Source organism: Phaenicophaeus curvirostris, chromosome 2 (genome assembly GCF_032191515.1).
Source record: "Phaenicophaeus curvirostris isolate KB17595 chromosome 2, BPBGC_Pcur_1.0, whole genome shotgun sequence".
Taxonomy (NCBI): Eukaryota; Metazoa; Chordata; class Aves; order Cuculiformes; family Cuculidae; genus Phaenicophaeus; species Phaenicophaeus curvirostris.
Window position 1 is genome coordinate 72,530,559 of NC_091393.1, and position 13,470 is coordinate 72,544,028.

Genomic DNA, 13,470 nt, shown 5'->3' on the forward strand with positions numbered 1-13,470 from the left:
TATCCAAAAGAACCAATCCAACGTGACCTAGGAATTGCTCTATGTGAGAAGGTGATAATGGAACTTAAGATGGAGCTGGATCTTTTTGTCTGTTAGCTCTGAATCAATACAGGCAGAAAAGAGAACTGCTAAAAAGAAAGAGAATAACAGCTCCTGTCACTTTATGACGAAAACAAGCAGAAAAAAAAAGTTCCCCTGCTTTTCCCCTCAACTACTTCCAAATAATAATAATTAAACTGAAGATACAACTCAATATAACCACTTCTTAAAAATCAAATTGAGTTCCTGTTGGGAGATCTTTTGCTAGATGTAATACAATAACAATTACTAGCTTTTTTAACAGGACTCAACAGGGAAATCATTCACTGTAACACCCTAACTCAACTCAACATAGACATTCAAAAAACAGATTTGTGAAAGAATTAAGTGAGCATAAACCAAGAATGCGTGACTCACTAGAAGGAACTCAAGCACTCAAAGAAATCATACAGATTTTAACATTTTAACACCTACTCAATCAGATAGTCTGCGTCAAAAGTACTTGCTTCACCACAACACCCTGAACATTTCCACTACTTGTAGCATTTGTGTGAGATGCCACTTCACTTTCTTACTCGATAATAGTTCTTTAGAGAGCTTCAGACACTGAAGTTCTTAACTTGACAACGGAGAACATCAATAACAATGAAAGGCAAAAAGCTGGCAATACTTAATGAACTTTTAAAAAATACTCCCAGAAACGCAAGTGTGCACAGTTTTCAAAACTGCCAAAACAAAATACAAGCAGAGATTTGCATCTTTACGTTAGATTAAAAAAAAGGAACATTTCAGATATTTCCACCTCATTGCATATTCTAAAGTGAAGTTCAACAAAACTGCCTGAATGGCAAATACTGATAAGCAGCTAAACGAAGGAAACAATCTCAAACAAATCCAACAACAGAAAAAGGTAAGATTATATACTGGGGACCATTTTCTTACGTAATTTCGTGTAGGACTGTGGTTTAAAAAAAAGGAACATAATTAAATGAAAACTGAGATCTAAAGACAGAGGTGATAACTGTAGCTCTGGAAAGTTATGCATCCAATAAAACTTATACCTGCTCCTCTTAAACATCAGGTAATAGGCTCCAAATATCACCAAAAGACCACTCCGCAGCTGTAATCCTATTCAAAAACAATGCCCATCTACACTGTTTTATAATAAAAGAATTTACTTTTTCTGCCACAAAAGCAGAAATTAAGCTGTTTCATATTAATAAAATAAGACAAAACATTTAAATCCCTCATACAATCATACACAAAGCACTACTAATGGGGATATTAACTACGGTCTACCTTGGCCAAGGGGAAGAGAAGAAAGCAAAAACCAAATAGATTAAAGTCCATTATGCTGCTTAACAAACTGGAACCAAGAATACTTGCACTTTTCCCCCAGAGGTCCACTCTGTGTAATCCTTGCAGAAACAGAAACACCTGAACTGTCATCACCAAGCAGTAACGTTTTGAAGCCAGATAATTATTGCCAGTTCACAGAGATGGATGATGCCAAATGCAGGTCTAAGATATCTTTACATAAAACCACTCCAAGCCTGGAACACCCAGGCTTCTTTCCGGTAATAGCTTAAAGGTAGCTAGGGGAAAAATCATAGGATCTACCAGTGAAAATAACATGTCAATAAGCAGAAAAAAGGGCTATTCTGTATCAAAGACTTCCAGACATTAAAGTATCTATTTGCCTACTCTCACCATCCAAACCAGTAAACAGGAAAGATGCTGCTCAGCTTACGTTCTCAAACAGTTTCTCAACAACATCGAAGCAGTTCCAGTGCATGAGGGTTCTAAATCTTCTACTTTTCATTCATTTCTTTGCTCTAGAAGCTACTTGCTAGAAGGATTAATGTCAAATACATCAGTCAATATAGTTATTCTACTTTCAATACATATTCCTAAGGCTGTTAGACTGCAGGCACCACCCCATACGTGGTACTAAATAAAGAGGAGCAAAGACCTCAAAGTTATGTTTGGAATAAGACTAAGAAAACTGCACTTAAGGAAAAAAAAAATCTTCAGCCTCCTAGCAGATAAGCAATTTTATCACTCATGGCAGAAATACCGAAGGATAATTATGATTCGACACAACAAAAATTATGCAAAAACTGTTGCTTACATCATTATTCAAATGTACAATAAGATCCATAATTATAAAGTCATATTAAACATAGAGTCTCTTTATTTGCTTTCTCTTCTAGTATTCCTGAATTTTATGCAGTACAGTTATTTATAAATATTTAAGATTGAGTCATTCTTTACACATCTTATTTTGGCATAAACATTAGGACTTCAGGGCTTCAGTCATAACGTAGTATCAGACTCTGAAATCCAGCATTCTAATGGACAAAGAGATCTACTGAAAACGCAGAATGATAGGTTTGTCTGTTACGAGGAAGATGAAGTACACCCCAGTCAGTAACAGAGGTTGTGGTTATCTACACAGAAGAGAAATACCCCTTTGCACACAGAATAAATTCTCCCCACTCAACAGACCTGCATATCTCACACTCAAGGTCCCAAAACAGGTTTAGATAATACCAAACTCTACAAGAATACAACATACACGCTAATGCTAGACAAGAAAGTACCATGCACAGGAACAATAAGCTCTTTAACTTTTATCATCAGTCTTACAATATAAGAAAGACAGAACAAATTTGATGGAAGGAATCAATATTGGTACAATTCTGCAGAAAAACACTTCAGCAAGGTTTGGCAAGTGAGACTGGAGTTTGATCAGCAAAGTACAGGTAAAAGCATTATGACAAGGATATGATACACCAACAGTTTACAACGGCGATTAACCTTTCAGACTTCTATTTTAACTAGGTAAAAGGGTGCATTATCAAATAAAACTAAAACAGCTTAACAAACTTTTCTTCAAAAGTAGTTACCAAATGGGAAGAATTCAGTAAATATGAATGCTTCTATTGGGAATCTGCAAACACAAATATTAGTTCCTAACACGGAATTTTTTCATCCGTACTGAAAAAGGTGAATCCAAAATCTCTACTGCTAAAACTCCTGGTAGGCAAAAGATAAATAAAGGGCCCTTATCAAACACAAGATTTTTACAATAAGCTTGACTTTATCTGTTGGAAATAAAAGGTAAATTTGATTTGAACTTAAATGCTCATAGAAGGAGTGTGTAATCACCATGATACCACGACGTAAGGAAGAAATGAGTCAATTACAATTCTTCGAGTAGAGATAAACTTCAATACAATACTGGTGGGAGTTCACTTTAAATGTGTGGACAACGCCATCAACTTAACTGCTCTGAGAGGCTAAGCATTTCCAACAGAGCTGCATTTAAGCGCAGGAGAACTAAATGAGACACTGATGCATGGAGGAGCTTGGCTGGATAGCAGCCAGAGCTGTTTCCACTGCCCCAACATGACACAAGGAAGCAGGAAGGTATGTAGTGGTTTAGGAACTTCTACAAAATAGCAGTTGCCTGGACTTGAGTTACACTCCCATTCTACCTGAACCCCTCCCTGAAAACGTCTCGTGTTAATTTTCAAAAAGATTTAACAATCCTGCATTGATGGTCTGGGTCTCGGGCTCAATAAAGTGTAATCCCAACTGCAAAATGCTGAAGCAGAGCCAGCAGCCCTGTACAAAAGAAGATATAACTGATCACAGGAATAACATATAAAAGGTATAAGGCATCTTCTTTGTCCTCAACATCACCATTTACAGAGAGGACATTTTTCTGAAACATGTATCTCTACCACAGAAATAATTACATACAAGAATTACTTTTATTTGTTTTAGGTTTAAGAAAATGTGTGCCTCTACAAGAACAAATTTACCAGTACACATGGCATACCCTGAAGTTATTCCCATTGTAGAGATCAAAATCTACACTTAACATGAGAAATTAACTGGAGTTCACAGTCCCTAGAACAGAATTAAACTGTACGTAAATTCAATGGAATTTGTCTATTACCATTTTGACATTTAGATTCTTACATTCTATTATACAATCCAAATATAGTCAATCCAAGCATTAAAAATAAAAAATTATTAAAGAAGAGTCTTACCTTTGGTGCATGCACATAATCTGTCTGTGCCCGAACAGTAAATCACAGAGACAAACATATCTGGTTCCTCGGTGCCCTCTTTTTTAGGCGGCTCCACTTTGGCCAGAATTTCAAAGTTCGAAAGATCTAGTATTTTTACATATCCTCCCTGAGTAGTTATTACCAGGTGCCCAAGAGTAGAGATCTCAGATCTTCTCTCTCTCCCACTGCCATTTTTAGAAGTTAATTGTATTTCCTCTACAGGCTCCTCACAGTCATCCTCTCGATTATCCAGTATATCTGGTGGGAGCAAAATCATTGAGGTAATTGTGTCTTGGGGGTCTTTGATATGCTGGATTTTTACCGGTTCCTCCTCTAGAGTAACTATTCTAGTAGCATAATTCATCTTATAAAGCACTAGGTATCCACCACTAACACTTCTCTGTTCAGGTTGAATTATTAAAGGAGTTGGTACATCTGCTGGTGACTCATGTTGGATTACATCAATACTCGTGCCATTCACTACAGCAAGACTTGATTCTAGTTCCCCCTTCCTTCTATTACATAGTGCCGAGTTTAATTTATTTAAATTATTCAAGGCCTCTACTTGATTTATTGCACTCAGAGATTCGACGGGACAAGTCCGCAGTCCTACTAACAAATGAACTCCATCTGCACAAGGAGTGATTGAATCTACACACAGGTTCTCCTCCTCTGCAAACTTTGGCAGACGCAGGCACTGAACCAAAGTCCCAGGCTTGGGAACCATAGAGCTCCACTTGTCTGAGTCCGGAGAAGTAAGGTTGGCTGCAGCATCTGCAAACTGCTGAATGTAAGTCACAGGGGGATCCTGTAACAGCAACTGTTCCTGACTGTCCAGCTCCATTTCAATGATCTGTGGAACTGTGAAACCATCATCATGTATACTTTTACTCATAATATTGTTCATCTGTGAAAAGAGTTTTCCTGCTTTTTCATCAGATTCCTTAATGCTGTACAGCAGCAATACAGGTAAAGTCCTCCTTACCAGAGGGGAATTCAGTTCTGAATTAGTGCAGGATTCATTGTCAGTTGATCCCTGTTCCGAGACACTCTCGCCTCGAGTCCTACTTAAGCCATCCAGTGACCTCTGAGAGTTACTGCTAACAGGAGAGGTAGCAGGTGATTTGTATGTTAATAGACCTCCAGCTAATAAACAAGGAAAGGGAATGTTGTGTTGTTCTAGATGTTTTTCCTTCATCTTTTCACTCTTACAGTTGGCCAAGCAGGGATTTGCCCCAAGTTCTTCTAGATCTTTAACCGTGTCTTCCAGAACGTTTGCAACGATTTCCCACTGAAGTTTTTCAGGTTGCTGTAGAATGCTGAGCGCTGTTATATCAAGGCTGACCTCCATAGATTCCTTTTGCGATGTATGCCCTTTAAGACAAAAAGGTTTAACGTAATATATATTGAAAACAAAGGCATCATACTGTATATAATATGGACTTAGCCTCATAATTAAGCAAAAAGTCACTATTCTACAGTTTCAATATGTTAAATCATCCCATTTGTTCGAGATTTCATAGAATCATAGAATAACCAGGTTGGAAGAAACCCACCGGATCATCAAGTCCAACCATTCCTATCAAACACTAAACCATGCCCCTTAGCACCTCGTCCACCCGTGCCTTAAACACCTCCAGGGAAGGTGACTCAACCACATCCCTGGGCAGCCTGTGCCAGTGCCCAATGAGCCTTCCTGTGAAAAATTTTTTCCTAATGTCCAGCCTAAACCTCCCCTGGCGGAGCTTGAGGCCATTCCCTCTTGTCCTGTCCCCTGTCACGTGGGAGAAGAGGCCAGCACCCTCCTCTCTACAACCTCCTTTCAGGTAGTTATAGAGGGCAATGAGGTCTCCCCTGAGCCTCCTCTTCTCCAGGCTAAACAACCCCAGCTCTCTCAGCCGTTCCTCATAAGGTCTGTTCTCCAGCCCCTTCACCAGCTTCGTTGCTCTTCTCTGGACTCACTCCAGAGTCTCAACATCCTTCTTGTGGTGAGGGGCCCAGAACTGAACACAGCATTCAAGGAGCGGTCTCACCAGTGCCGAGTACAGAGGGAGAATAACCTCCCTGGACCTGCTGGTCACGCCGTTTCTGATCCAAGCCAAGATGCCATTGGCCTTCTTGGCCACCTGGGCACACTGCTGGCTCAAGTTCAGTTGCTGTCAACCAACACCCCCAGGTCCCTCTCCTCCAGGCAGCTTTCTAGACAGACTTCTCCTAGTCTGTAGCACTGCACAGGGTTGTTGTGCCCCAAGTGCAGGACTCGGCACTTGGCATTGTTAAACCTCAGACCACTGGACTCTGCCCAGCGGTCCAGCCTGTTCAGATCCCTTTGCGGAGCCTCCCTACCCTCCAGCAGATCAACACTTCCACCCAGCTTAGTGTCGTCCGCAAACTTGCTAAGGGTGCACTCAATGCCTTCATCCAGGTCATTGATAAAGACATTGAACAGGGCTGGACCCAGCACTGAGCCCTGGGGAGCCCCACTTGTCACTGGCCTCCAGCTGGATTTCACACCATTTACCACCACTCTCTGGGCTCGGCCATCCAACCAGTTTTCCACCCAGGAGAGTGTGCGCCTGTCCAGGCCAGAGGCTGACAGTTTCCGAAGCAGAATGCTGTGAGAAACTGTGTCAAAGGCTTTACTGAAGTCCAGGAAGACCACATCCACAGCCTTTCCCTCATCCAGCAGCCGAGTCACTTTGTCATAGAAGGCGATCAGGTTAGTTTGGCAAGACCTGCCTTTTGTGAACCCATGTTGACTGGGCCTGATCACCTGGTTCTCTTGCATGTGCTTCATGAGAGCACTCAAGATCACCTGTTCCATGACTTTCCCTGGCACTGAGGTCAGACTGACAGGCCTGTAGTTTTCTGGGTCCTCCCTGCGACCCTTCTTGTAGATGGGCACAACATCAGCCAGCCTCCAGTCCAGTGGAACTTCCCCAGTCTTCCAGGACTGTTGGAAGATGATGGAAAGGGGTTTGGCCAGCACATCCGCCAGCTCCTTCAATACCCTTGGATGAATCCCATCCGGTCTCATAGACTTGTGGGTGTCTAGTCGGGCTAGCAAGGCTCTGACCACCTCTTCTTGGATCATGGGAGCCTCATTTTGCTCCTTGAGCTCCTGGGTTGCTCCTTGAGCTCCTGGGTTTGTACACAGACGGAACAACTTTCTTTACAATTAAAGACTGAGGCAAAGAAGGCATTAAGTACCTCAGCCTTTTCCTCATCTCCTGTCACTGTTGTTCCTTCTGCGTCCAACAGGGAATGTATGGTCTCCCTAGTCCTCCTTTTATTATTTATACATTTATAGAAAGATATTTCACAGACTTTGCCAATCTGATTTCTGGTTGAGCCTTAGCCCTTCTGATTTTTTCTCTACACAATCTCACTTCCCTCCTGTAGTCCACCCAAGAGGCCTGTCCCCTCTTCCGGAGCCCATAAACGTTTCTCTTCTTCTTGATATCGCTCAAGATCTCTCTGTTCAACCAAGCTGTTTTTTTCCCCTGCCGGCTTTTTTTCCGGAACATGGGGATGGCTTTCTCCTGAGCTGCTAGGATTTCCTTTTTGAAGAGCTCCCAGCCCTCATGGGCTCCCTTGCCCTTAAGTACTGTCTCCCATCAGACTTTGCCAACCAGCCTTCTGAAGAATTCAAAGTCTGCCATCAGGAAATTTAATGCTACTGTCCTGCTAACCACCCTCTTCACTTCACCTAGAAGAGGAAACCCTATCATCTCATGATCGCTTTGTCCTAGGCGTCCACCTACTGCCACATCCCCCACAAGGCCTTCTCTGTTCACAAACAGCAGGTCCAGGAGGGCACCTTCCCTTGTTAGTTCATTCACCAGCTGCACAAGGAAGTTGTCTTCCACGCACTCCAGGAACCTCCTAGACTGCTTCCTTTCTGCTCTATTGTACTTCCAGCAGATATCAGGAAGATTGAAATCTCCCAAAAGAATGAGAGGCATTGATCTAGAAATTAACCCCAGCTGTTTATAGAAGAGCTCATCAGCTGCTTCTTTTGATAGTCAAGAAACAATAAGAGAGGCCCAGAAACACTCCCTCCACATACAACAGTGGTTCTAATTTTATCAGCAAGAGTCAAAGTGAAGAGAATAGGACTTCAGCTTCTGTAACAAGTCTCCCAACAAACAGCATTATCCTCCTACCAATTATTTCACTTAAGCTAGAGCACCATACTGACAACCAAATAATCTAATCAACTCAGTTCTTGTTCTGCCATATGTTTTTCCTCTTCCTTGCCAGACAATCCCAGTGCCATCAAAAATCTGCAACTCTGCAGATTCATTCTCCAATCTTAGTTGAAAAACAAGTAATTTTAATCTAAAACCTGATACTTTCCATCATGTAACAGACAACCTAACAAAAAGAACTCCAAGCTATTATAAAAAGCTTATTAAAACTTAATAAGAGATGCCTGATCAAATTAAACAGTACAGCAAGAATAGCAATGAATCAGAAGAGTTCCACTTAGTAATGTAGAAATTGAAAAGATTACAAAGGACATCGTACAAACCCAGATTAAGAGGTAATTTAAGCATAAAGGACAGAGCATCATCTCTGCTTATACTTCTGTTGAAATAAATCCTTTTACATCAAGACTTCTTCCTTGTGTTTATACAAATACATTATGTGTATACATTATCAGATACACATTTCCCCCCCCCACACACTTCCTGATCCTTGTTCAAGGATGTAAATTGGATTACAGAAAATAAACATGTAATCCTCCCTCCCATCAAACCTGATTCCACCTCCAAGAAAATAACACAGCACCATTCTGCTTCCATATGAAATCTTTATTCAGGAAGAAAAATACTCCAAAGTGCATACCCACAGGGGAACAATCAAGAAACAAGAACTCTCTAGGAATTCTCTGAATTTAAAGGGTTTTGTATTGCTGTAATTTGTTCTCATTCTAAGCAACTACTTTTAACATGGTTTGTGTGTTTTATTGACAGCAAGATAAGCAATGCTTGTTGTCAAGCAGGACATTTATTAACCAAAGTAAGGTTTTTCTTTTCTCCTGTATGTAATCTCCACCATACAAACAGTCACTTAAGCATTGGCATTGCTTTCAAGGTCAATCTTTTTTTTTTTTCCGCTAATACAGTGAATATAACATCCTTTGCTTTTAACAAGGCTTTTTTAAAAAAGCCTAAGAAGAATAATTTCCCTCCCGACCTCTAAACTATTACACTGAGCAGATAGCCTACCTGTCACAGATTCTGATCGGGAATGCTCTTCACTGTCTGAATCCTCCAGCAGATCATCACTGAAAAGCAGTATGCATGAATGACACCAGGTTCATTGTAGCAGCATTCTTATTTTTTAAAATTAAAAAATTCTATCAGAAACGCAGTGTCTATTATAATCTGGCATTTCTTTTAGTCAGTATTGTACATCCATTGACACATTGGTCACAGATAGTACCAATATAAAGAATTTTTTTCCTCTGTTATCAAACTAGTAGACCAGATTTCTGTTCACATTATTTTACTATTGTATTTCCAACACTTCAGACATAAATGCAATTAAAATGAAAGCCTGTTTACAGCAATCAAACCAAGAAAAACAAACCCAAATAAAACCTCAAAAAAATGATGACACCTTCTTCAAAATTCCTCAAAATAGTATGTGAAAAGAAGAGTTGCCAGACTGGTCTTTAAATCTACGAAGGCAATTTTGTAGCTAATAAGCAATGTGTTGCTTTTAACAATACTACCAGGCAAGTAATTTTTTCATAAAAGCAGCTTCTGTTCAAGATACCTCTTCAAGAGAACAAGCCCTTCAGTAGTCCTAAGAATATCCAAAGATTTTAAGTATCTGGCTTTTCCAATATAAGAAACAATTTCCTATTGCAGGCTATTTACTCATAGGAAGAACAGCAGTGCCTTTGCAGCTTCAGGTATAAACTACTCACAGTACAAAACCAAATCCCCAGATTTCAACAAACTGTATGCTTCCTCCTGACATGCGAGAAATAGATTTTTTTTTTTTTTTGCAGGGAGAACTTGATTAATCTTCACCTCACAAAAGAGCAACAATTCAGAACTTTGATCCTCAACCAGCTCCCCCTTGAGTGGGAAAGTGACAGTAAATTTCACATAGACCAAGTGAAGTGAAAGATGCTTAGTTCTGAGCAGTACGATTGTACTGTCCTTTAACCAGCTCTGAAAATTAGCTGGTTTAACTTTAACTCTCCAGGAGTTTACAGCCCTAATGCTACGGTAGAAGTCTAAGCCCCAGCAGCTGTTGGGCCCCACATGCTGATGTTGCCTACATTTCTACATACCGTTTTCAGGAGGGCAAGCCTCATATTTGCTCTGCAGTACTGTAGGTATCACACCAAGCTTAAGCCCAAATATTTATGCTCTTATAAAGGTGCTGAAGTTTAAAAAAAACATTCGTAAAACTAAGAAGATTCTCCAAACACTTTTGACTTGAGTTTTCCAACAATTATTCACTCTTTTGTTTGAATTTCAGTAATATAAGAAAGGAGTTCTCACTAACAGACTGCAAGAACCATAAATAAAAGGATACTGCTTTTTCTCACATCACATTTTCCAAGCAGCAGCACACTCTTTAAGCATATCTAAAACTCATGACAAGGATGTCTAATTTTTCAGAATCTGTATGCATGTGGAAAAGGTACAAAATGAAAGCAATTCCTAACACATCCACATAATTTATTTTCAGAATGACATAACCAGAAGTTACAGAGAAGCAATTGGAGAAAAGCACTTTCCAGATGTCTGTGAGTAGCCTTTACCTCCAAAACCTGAAATGCATAATCCATAACTAAAATGAAAAGCTGTTCCAAAACTTATATTCCTTCCTCTTTTTCCTCTGCTTCTGGAACATCCCCACAAGGCAGCAATGAGATTCGGTATCTCTGTCAGTGGAGCATAAAAACTGAAGCAGCAGGAATAAAACGGAACTGGCTTTAAAGATAGAAATTTAGATTATTGTTTTTTAAGTGCTGAATTGTGTACAGATACACAGTAATTAAAAAAATGTTACCAATCTTATGTTTCACAAAGCATGACTTAACTAAATGACATTTAACACTTATGCAGCAGCATTTCTTATTTCGAATTTTGTAGACTGACATACCTGTCTCCTTCTAATTTTGGTATATCAGAGCAGCTAGATGAATCTTCTAGCCAGGCTAGTGTTGGTCTCCTTGAGTCAACCCCTGAGCTCTGTTCTCCTGATAACATAAGTTGCTGCACAATAGCTGGATCGTATGCATTGATCTCAAATTTTAAGTGGACCTGAGAAATAACAAGAAAAAAACAGAAGAGGTCTTTGATTTTAATCGAGATATGCTTAATCAGTAATTATTTAATAAAATCTGGTTGTTTATATTGTATACCTTCATAAGTTTGGAAACATCCCATATGCAGATCTTTCCTCGTTTTGTTGCAGCAGCTAGAAAATGAGGGCAACTTCCAGATCCAAAGCAGGCGATTCTGTCAGTGCCATCTGTGCAGGGAAATTGTGCTGGACTTGTTGCCAGTGTGACTGAAAGAGGTACATTCTGAGTGTGCTCACCCTTGACAAACGGGCAGTTTGGGGAATGTCTCTCATGTTCAGACCTTTCCATATTAAAAACAAACATAGCAAACATTGATTTCTTACTATGAAAAATAAACATATCACATACAAACTCAGACCTTGAAGTGAAGCTCGAACTGAACTGTTTGAACTGTAACTGCACTGAACCATACAGGTGATCTGAAGGTACTAAGGCAACTTCCACTGCTGTTTCTCAACAATAGACAGCATTAAAGTCTATGATCACTTCATAGATATTCATATTAAAATAGAGGAATCTACACACAGTGCTCTAAATACAATTAGTTTGTCTAAAAAAAAAAATAAAATCTTGCGCTATAGGCAGTAGTGCATCATGACCTCAAGAAAAACAAGTATAGATTAAATTCTACAGAAGGTACCTTAGAATTTTAATGTCATAATAAGTAACTTTAAGATGAAACAATGTCCTCACTTTAGTTCTACAGCCACACTGACAAAGTCAAAATTAAAAACAGTCTTAAATGACCCATTAGCCAAGAAGCATGAAAAAATCCCTTCTAACCTCAATGTATACCTAAGGCACAAAAACCAGCAAAGAGCAATTGCACTACCACAAAATGTCAGGAAACTAACAAGGGAAAGGAGGAGACAAGGACTATGAAGGTAACATTACAAGGGAAAGTTTCCAGCAAGTCAGGAATCTGATGGGTTCAAACACTGATTTTAAATCACCAAATAATAAAGACAAAGTATGTTAAGAACGCTTATAAAATCAATTAATGTCTGGCAAATCTGTCAAAATGCACAATTTTAGCTGATTCAGGAAATTAATAAGGGATCTCACAAACATCACCTAAAAGGCAGAAATGCACTGTGTGGCCACTGCAGTTTAAGAACTTAAAAAGAGATGTTCTAGTCACAATCAGACAGATATTGAGCTTAGACCCCTGCAAAGAAAGGTTGCCTGTCATTTTCGACACAGAACAATTTGAAATGAAATAGCAAGCCAGAATTAAGAAATAAAACCACAATTTCCTGAGTTTAGTACTACACAGAAATTTGATATAGTAACAGGGAATTATTTTGTGATTTGTCCCATGGAATTATTCTGTAAATCCATTCTTGTCAGTGACACTCCCAGAAACTTGCCAGAAATCCAATGGAGATAATGCTGATCTTTGTCCTACCAAGATTTCTACCTCTTTAGCACAAAATTAGTCTACTCCAAGCATCACTAAACTTACCAGGGTTCATCTGTAGGCTCCCAGCATACCAAACACACACTACAGGTAAAGCACATAGCTCTGTCATCTCCTGATGAAGCAGGCTATATTAAAAAAAAAAACAAAAAAACAACACTTGAAATTTATATAGCTATATACTACAGAACACTATAGGTGATCAAGCCCTCTCCTGCCATGCTTTGCAGCATAGCAAAGCATCACATCAAACATAAAAGGACACCAACTACATACTACCAAAGGGGCAGTATTCCACATTTAAAAAAAAAGATACACATTACCATAGAAGAGATTCAGAAACAAAACCTGTGCAAGTCACTGGTCACCCCACAGACAGAACAGAACTCCGCACTAAGCTATGACTTTCTTTCTTTGGAAAAAGTTTAAAAGATTCAAAAAGTTTAGAACCTCAGCAGAATAACTTGTACATCTGCATGCTTGGAAAAACACAAGTTAAACAAATATTTCCCATTATGCCTTCAGTCTCCTGCAATATAAAGGATTCTACAGCACACCTCTACAAAGAAGATTTGTTACTGGCTGAAGTG

General features: G+C 39.5%; 1 protein-coding gene across 7 annotated transcripts in view; it reads right to left on the bottom strand.

Annotated features, from left to right (window-relative positions):
- BIRC6 (baculoviral IAP repeat containing 6) overlaps positions 1-13,470 on the bottom strand; it is a 180,203-nt gene that overhangs the window by 144,680 nt on the left and 22,053 nt on the right. For all 7 annotated transcript variants that reach the window (XM_069852465.1, XM_069852462.1, XM_069852459.1 and 4 more), the window contains exons 6-10: positions 12,926-13,008; positions 11,518-11,740; positions 11,256-11,416; positions 9,356-9,414; positions 4,101-5,495 (exon numbers count right to left, since the gene is read on the bottom strand). In XM_069852465.1, coding sequence (XP_069708566.1) covers positions 4,101-5,495; positions 9,356-9,414; positions 11,256-11,416; positions 11,518-11,740; positions 12,926-13,008 — 1,921 coding nt within the window. The remainder of the gene's footprint in view (positions 1-4,100; positions 5,496-9,355; positions 9,415-11,255; positions 11,417-11,517; positions 11,741-12,925; positions 13,009-13,470) is intronic.